This window comes from Brachyhypopomus gauderio, chromosome 8 (genome assembly GCF_052324685.1).
Source record: "Brachyhypopomus gauderio isolate BG-103 chromosome 8, BGAUD_0.2, whole genome shotgun sequence".
NCBI classification, from domain to species: domain Eukaryota; kingdom Metazoa; phylum Chordata; class Actinopteri; order Gymnotiformes; family Hypopomidae; genus Brachyhypopomus; species Brachyhypopomus gauderio.
In genome coordinates, this window is record NC_135218.1 from 26,460,196 (window position 1) to 26,468,415 (window position 8,220).

The window sequence follows — 8,220 nt, forward strand, 5'->3', positions numbered from 1 at the left end:
TAAAGCACAAATGAATGGCTCAATCAAGGTATGTATTTGTAAAACTATTTATTGACACAGCATGCACCCTGACCTCTAGTTGGTTGGTCAACAGCACTGACCTATCTACACAAAACAAGCCATTTGTTTCAACAATGTTACAATAAAATATCTCAGTCACACAGTCTGCATACCTACTCACACATCCTCTAGCGCCCTCTGATGGAAGTGAGGGCTCACTGCAGCAGAAATAAAACAGGTTAATAGGAAATATGGATCAATGTGCTCATGTAGAGAAGTACAATCAATGGATGGACATTTAAGCAGAGTGTGGGTCTCTCACCACCATGCTAATGCCTGTGTACTTATTACTCATAGCAAAGCAATAATTCCTACTGCACAGTTCAGTACACCATATTTCAAACTCTGCATATGACAAACGGTACCAAACATTTTACAGTGTACATATAGTTTGCAAATGATAAACTGTGCCAGATCTGTACCAGATCAGTTTGTGTATAATTTGCACACACTAACTAAGCGGAACAAAAATTATATAATATAATTATATAATATATAGTCTAAAGATGTACCAAACTTATCAATATGCATATAGACTACATATGCGAAACTGTATGAAACTCATCACTGCATGTAATTGTGTATTCCTGGTTTTCTGAAGTATTGAATGAGCGTGTTTTTTTAATTAAAGCATAAGACGCCTTCATTGGCACCCCTCTCCAAAGACGTGGTGCTGTTCAACAAAAAGACTCTTTTCTTTTCTTTATTCTTTTAAACTCGACTTCTTTTGTCGCCTAACACATTTGTTTTTTTACACAGAAACAATCTGATGCCAAATTTGAGCAACTCGCCCCAAACTGCATATCACAGAAGAGATGTGAAGCCAGGAGAATACAAAAGTACTGTACAAGAGAATGTGTATCTTCTGCCATATACAAGACTGGAAGAAAAGTACATGAAAAGTACTCTGTTGCTGGCGAGACGTAGAATTCTTATTGGCTGGAAGTCCAGGGCTCCTCCCCCTCATTCGTGGTGGCTGAAGAACTTGGCTTTCTTTTTGTGCCTCGAGAAGATAACGTTTAGTCTAATAACTTTTTATTAACTGTTAATAACTTTTATAGGTGCTGGTCTCCGTTTCTAGACTTTTTGAAATCCCTACCACAGCTTCCTGCAGATGACCCCAATACCCCCCTTCCCCCCTCTTATATTAATTCGCCTGCGTACATTATTTTTTTAAATTTCGTACATTTATTTTGTATTTTTTATATTTATTTTTATTGTATCTAATAACTATTCTTTTTCTAGTACTTTGTTCTCTTTTTAGTTTACCTTTTTTTCCTTTTGTCTTTTTTCCCCCTCAATTTCGCTATCTTTACTATGTTATATATTAGTTATATATAGGCTACTAATGTCTAATGTTCGAATCTGTCAGTCTTTTTTTTCACCTTCCCACATCAGTAAAGATTCCTGCAAAATTCCTACAAAAAGACATAGAAATAAGAATAAGTGAATATTTCACTATCACTCTATCATGCTGTTCACACTATATTTCTTTACCACAACCAAGAAATGAATCACTTCTTGGACGTAAACTCACTGGCCAATGTGTGCTATGCTAATCACTCCCACTAAGCAGAGTTTGAGCTGAAGAGTGAGTGTGCTGGTGAAACATACCGTTCTCTCCTTCACTTTTAACTCCTAGTGGCAGTGGCAGAGAGACCAGAATACGCAAAGTAACACACACACACACACTCACACTAATCTTATTTATGTTGCGTTTTTAGGGCCCTATCAGAGATGGGCTCCACCCCACCCCATCTGACATATCACCAATAGTTATAGAGTTAGGTTAAGCCCATCATCAGGTATATCTACACAGCAACATGGAGGTTCAAGTTAAACCATCAAAGGTCAAACTTAAACATGGGAATTTACACAACTTCTAGTGAACATATGTGCTAACAGTTTGCTAACACCTATTAGCATTGACCATCTTGGAACAAATTAATATATAAAAAGCTATTTTTATCTGAACACAAATGCAAAACTTCATTAGAGGATTATTATAATTATTACAAAATTAAGTATTTATATCACTAAACATTTATTTTCATGAAACTAACCAGCAGTCAAAGGAATGAAAAACACTGATATATTCAAAAGAAACGTTTAAGGTGTTTATTGCAAAAGACTCAAATTTCTTAGCAGGTATGAAGGGGAAGAAATGCAAGATTTTTTAACCATTTTTTGAAGATAGTAACATTTATGTATCTTTGCTATGAACCTGTACGAGTTCAAAACCAAAGTGAACTACCTACGTTTACCAGAACACTTTCAGTGAAATGCAACCTCAATTAAGAGGGAACTGAGTTCAAGGCAGTGCTTGGTCTGCACCCAGAAACCCAACATTTATGGTTAGCAGTATTAATGCACAACTGTATTCTTGAAGTATCCAGATAAACAAGTACCATTTCAAGATTAGGTTCCTCCACAGATCCTCACACTGACCCTGGATCAGCACTTTTGATTAATATCCGGTTCATGGTGCAGTTTTGTTTGTTGAATTTTTCAGTGACAGAAAAGCTACAAGATCTGCAAATGAAACCTTGAGCCCAGAGACAAGGAGCTCCATCAAAAACATTTTTATCCCCAAAATAAACACAATTTTGCCATTTGTTGGGATATCTACAAAATAAGGACATGGTTTTTTATTTCCACCCCTTATTCAAAGAGGTTTCAAGGAGAAGACAAAAGACATATATATCTAGAAATCAGCCATCATGAGCACAAGGATGGACTGCACAGACTACTGCAGATTGTGGATCATCTCTTCTTTGGCGATGAGATGGGTAGTTTTGTTCACGAGCGACATGAGAGAGTTCAGTTTGTGCGACCAGTCATTCAGCAGATCGTTGGGATCTTTGGGCCTCTGGAAGTTGATGATACCAGCAAGGCGGTCCACTTTGGCGTATATGGTCTTGTTCACAACCAGGTTAGACAGGAACTCCTCAGACTCCTAAGGGGCACATACAAATGGACGCGTTTCACTCCACATCAACACGTTTCTGACGGGGAAAAAAATGGTTGGGCGATCCGAAATCATGACTTGTTAAATGTTGACTTCTATGCCACATTCTGACTCAAAAGGTTGATTTAACATGCTTTCAGGTCACTGTAAGAAGAACCTTGTAGATCACTGAAAAACAACAAACCACCATAGCTAAATAAATACATTTTACATTAGTCACATGCGTCTCTGAGGCAGGCAGTAAAAACCTGGGAGGCTTAAACACAGAGCAGCTCATCACGCACACAAACACTCACATCAACGGAGAGGTCGAGGAGTCCCGCCATTCTCTTCATCGTGATTCTGGTGTAATATTTGGCCATAATTCTGATGTTCTACAATGGAAGAAGAACAGCATGCGGTTAATGGCGAGACCGCAGGTGCGCGTCTATAACCCTATAACCCGTCTATAAATAACGTATTTTTTTCTTTTCACGCTTTATTCACGTCTCATTGTACGTGAGAAGTGCAGTGCGTGTGAAGAGAAGAACAGTGAAAGACCCACGTGCTCCACAACTCTATTTTTGAGGTCCTGCCACCTCTTCTCTCCCTCCTCCGAGTGAGTGAAGACGTCCGTGGCGGGGTTCTCTGCCGAGCCCTCACGCAGGTCCTTCCCATAATCCTCGACAAGAGAGGACCAGCGCATCAGCTCCATTGTGGTGAACTGCTTCAGGAGATCCCTGCAGCACAGGAGGGAAAAACCTCAATGTGACGATGGTTGCATCTTATATAAAGGGATGTTCACATCAGAAGAAATGTGAATGTCCTTCTGCTTCCTTCAGGGTGTCTACAGCAATACCACAAGGTCCACTGATCGAACATCTCCTCGATTCCCCTCCCTAAACCTGTTGTCTAGGAGACAGAATATTCTTACATGGCTGCACCCAAGACCGACAGCACTCAACTCATCTTGTTCTTTCCTCTCTGTCACCAACATCGTGATATCAATCTAAGCCTAATAAACATAAATGTGACCCTGACTTACATCTTTCTCCTGCCATTCTGTTTTCAGGAAGGTGACCGGGTCTCTTAACGTCTCAAGACTATACAGATCTCCCAGTAAATTAAATTAGGACATTGAAACTGATGGATTCATATTCAGTCTAAGTTTGCTCACATCACAGGCTTTTCATGGTTGCTTGATTCAGATTTTAAAATACCAATGCTTGTGTAAAAAGCCGAAAAGTGACCCAGCCCAACTAATTAAATGCGCTGGTTTCTCCCAAACCTCATCTTGCATCCTTTGTCTCTCAGGTACAGTTGGTCTTGGACCATTGCACTTGATCGATCACCAATTATTAACTGACTAACCTCCAGCACTTAAATCATAAATAAGTAAAACGTCTTAACTGTAGAATACGTTTTGCTTAGTTTTGTTTAATCCATAAATGGCATGACTGAGGTCATTACACAATTTTCACCAGCCAACGAGTGTTGAGAAATTAACATAAATGTGAGCTGGGCTGATAAAACCATTTTATAGTTAAACCCCATTGGGAAAGGGCTGAATCAGGTTTGATCTGATAGTAATGTGCTCTGGGAGTTGATGCTTTATTTACATATACCACACAGAACACGGAGCATCCAACAGTCACCTTCTGCCTCACTTACTTGTACTTGGGAATTTCTTCCAGTTTCTTGTCTGCACTGATTCGATGGACCAGATCAGACTGTTCGTTGTCATATGGAGAGAGAACCACGTACAGAACAACACTCTTCAGGGCCTGGAGCAGAACCAGCACACAAATGAGAAAGTAGGTTTAAAACGGATGGAAAGCAACTTCATATCCAAAATCTGTAAATTGTCTGGAAAGACACCACGTTCTACCAAAGCCAATACTCTTTAATTGTGCTGGTAGAGGAGATGATTCAACTGTCTAATTTACCACATGACATAAACCCTGCCAAAGCAAGTCTTGCAATGCAAATGTTTTAAAACATTTTTAATACTTGATCATAAAGGTGTCGTTACATGCTGGATGCAGTACCTGCTGCCATTTGGAGCTGTCCTCCAGGATACAGGGCGTGTCATAAATGGCCCGGTAGTGTTTGCATATAGAGAGGTAAGAACCCTCATGTTGGTCAACTTGAATCATCAGGTTGTAGTACTTCAGCTTAGACTCCTGGCAATAATGTAGAGAAAACCAGAGCAGATTCATGAAAGGTTGGAAAAGAAGTCAAGTTCAAACATGCAGACCAACAAAATACATTAAATATATTGTGCCACACTTTACGACAGAGAAACAAAATGCTATTTTTTTTCCCAAAAGCATTTAAATGCATATTAATACCATCTTGGCCATTCTATTATTTTAAAGTACCTGTGCTGTACAGTGATTTTTCAGTTGCAATGATTCTTAAGAATTAAACTTCTATTCTTTTGAACAATTCATATAAGTCTAATCTCTGGTCTTACCTCAGTACCCTCTTCCTGGAAGAACTTGGTGTTTATCTTCTTGCTGATGATCTGGGTGCGAATGTAGTCTTTGACAGCTATGCACAACCTCATCTGCTCCAGAATGAACTCCACCTTCTCCTTCTTCTCCATGGAACCGTACGTCTCCACCTACAGAAACAAGGAACCCCACATCGCTCACCCGATGCAGTTACCCAGTTACGCAGACTTGTGGAGTCTGTCACAGTCCGTTGATCTGAGCTCAGGGTTTACATGTGCGAATGTTTCATATCCTCATTGATACTGCAGGCCCACTGAGAAGCTGATCCTGGACTGTTTCTCCTCAGGTTTATGAACACAGTTCTCCAACACACACGTGTAATTCTGACCACCAGGACAGAGGGACTCGGGCTCACCTGAAGCTCCTGCAGAATGGACGCCGCTTCTTTCACCTCTCCGCTCTGCTCCTTAATGCTGGCCAGTGTCTTCGTGAGTCTAGCACGCTCAATCTCCACGTAGATCTACATAACACGGACATGCACACTTAGTCTCATAGGCAGAGAGACCAACGGCTTATAAGCAAGATAACAGCAAGACATAAAAACCAAGTTAATATTAGATATTCTTTAAAAAAAAAGTATCATTTTTTAACATGTTCATACTATGATGCCGCTACAAAAACCAGCAGCAGATTAGAAGCCAACGTGCCTTCCCAGCGGTGACCGTCCTGAGCGTGTCGATGAGTCTCAGTTTCACAGTCAGGTCACTAACAGCGTCCACGTATTTGTAACATTCCTGCACCATCTTGGCAACAGCCTGCAATGACCCAGTAAGACTGATCAGATTCACTTTTCACATCCAATACGTCCAACATACTTTAAGGGTTTCAAATGATAGCACACCCGGGTACGCTTACAATAAACAATGTTTTTATTAGTCAGCACAGTTACAGGAGTGCAGTTACTTGTCTGTAATTCCTGATAATCCAGATTGTGACATTTAACGGACTTGTGCAAGTTGCTATTCACCAGACTCCTATTTTTTTTACACTGGGCTTCAAAATGTTTTGCTCTGATGTTCTCTTTGTTTTCCGATAAAAAGTACAAAATAGACAACACTGGAAATGTCTGAGCGTGTGAGTATGACCTGTGTGGGACATCCTTACTTGTTTAAGTTGACTCCGCCTCTTGGATAACAGCATAATGTTCTCATTGAGGGCATCCCAGTCTTTAGCCTCATAACACATCTGCACTATGGCCACCAAGATCCTGGATGTGGACACCATGTCTGAAGCCTGGTTGTTATGGGGGAAGGAGTAAGAACCCAGAGCTACAGAACTTCACAATGAGGTCTTTTTATCTTTACATTTGCTCGTTTTAAAATAGAATGACTAACCGTCCGTGTTTGTTTCTCCAATGACAGAAGACTCTCCACAGCTTCCTGAAGCTTCCCTTCCTGTATGAAGAAAAAATATATATGAAAGAAAAATTAATTAGAATCGTTTTCTTATATGGTGATTATTCAAAATACAATAAATATGCAAGTAGTCGGACAGGGGGAAAGGTTAAGATATAGTCCCTACTAAGAAGATAGTAATCAAAAAGCTTGTAAATAAGCTCAGAGTTATTGTGTTATGGTGGTTTAGTCAGACGTAACATCACAACTTACAGCAGCTGCCAACACCTTCTACACCAGAGTAATGGCACTGTTTGTACTTTATGTATTCATGCTAGCTACCTAGATGAAGTGGACACGATGTGGTTTAAAACACTAAATCCCCGAACCCCAAATCAGAGGGAAGAGGAGTGCTGGAGGGATTATTTGAAATGTTACGAACAGATCAAATAATCGTTAAATCGCCAGGTTAGTTCATAATAAACACCTAGCCACCTAGCCACCTAGCCGCGCTACATCATGACTCAGCCGCACACATCGCTTCATTCAACTCACTTTGGCCATTTTCTCGCACTCGGGAAGTCGTTGGTCTACAGTGGCACTGTAATCAATCTCCATCTTCACGATCTTTCCATCCGCTCTCTCGGACCTGTCGTCGGACATTCTGGCGTTTAAAACGATAATAAATACAGACCTCAAACTGACTAGCACCCAAGCAGCTCTGCTAGCTCCCTCAACCGTCTCGCTTCTCCGGAACTACATCTAGTCTCGGTGTCTCTCCACTCCCCCTAGCGGCCGGAGTGGGCGTTGCTGCAGTCTCGGTGTATCTCCACTCCCCCTAGCGGCCGGAGTGGGCGTTGCTGCAGTCTCGGTGTCTCTCCACTCCCCCTAGCGGCCGGAGTGGGTGTTGCTGCAGTCTCGGTGTCTCTCCACTCCCCCTAGCGGCCGGAGTGGGCGTTGCTGCAGTCTCGGTGTCTCTCCACTCCCCCTAGCGGCCGGAGTGGGCGTTGCTGCAGTCTCGGTGTCTCTCCACTCCCCCTAGCGGCCGGAGTGGGCGTTGCTGCAGTCTCGGTGTATCTCCACTCCCCCTAGCGGCCGGAGTGGGCGTTGCTGCAGTCTCGGTGTCTCTCCACTCCCCCTAGCGGCCGGAGTGGGCGTTGCTGCAGTCTCGGTGTCTCTCCACTCCCCCTAGCGGCCGGAGTGAGCGTGGCTGCAGTCTCGGTGTCTCTCCACTCCCCCTAGCGGCCGGAGTGGGCGTTGCTGCAGTCTCGGTGTCTCTCCACTCCCCCTAGCGGCCGGAGTGGGTGTTGTTGCAGTCTCGGTGTTTCTCCACTCCCCCTAGCGGCCGGAGTGGGTGTTGCTG

General features: G+C 42.3%; 1 protein-coding gene across 1 annotated transcript; it reads right to left on the reverse strand.

Moving 5' to 3' along the window:
• Window positions 1-2,163: 2,163 nt before the first annotated feature.
• Window positions 2,164-7,617, reverse strand: psmd12 (proteasome 26S subunit, non-ATPase 12). The gene is made up of 11 exons (XM_077015904.1): window positions 7,413-7,617; window positions 6,858-6,917; window positions 6,628-6,756; window positions 6,171-6,278; window positions 5,879-5,983; window positions 5,484-5,633; window positions 5,056-5,190; window positions 4,679-4,791; window positions 3,573-3,747; window positions 3,325-3,402; window positions 2,164-3,016 (listed from the first exon to the last, which is right to left on the reverse strand). Exons 1-11 carry the CDS (start codon window positions 7,518-7,520, stop codon window positions 2,807-2,809), a joined length of 1,371 nt encoding a protein of 456 aa, XP_076872019.1. The 5' UTR covers window positions 7,521-7,617; the 3' UTR covers window positions 2,164-2,806.
• Between the last annotated feature and the right edge of the window lie 603 nt (window positions 7,618-8,220).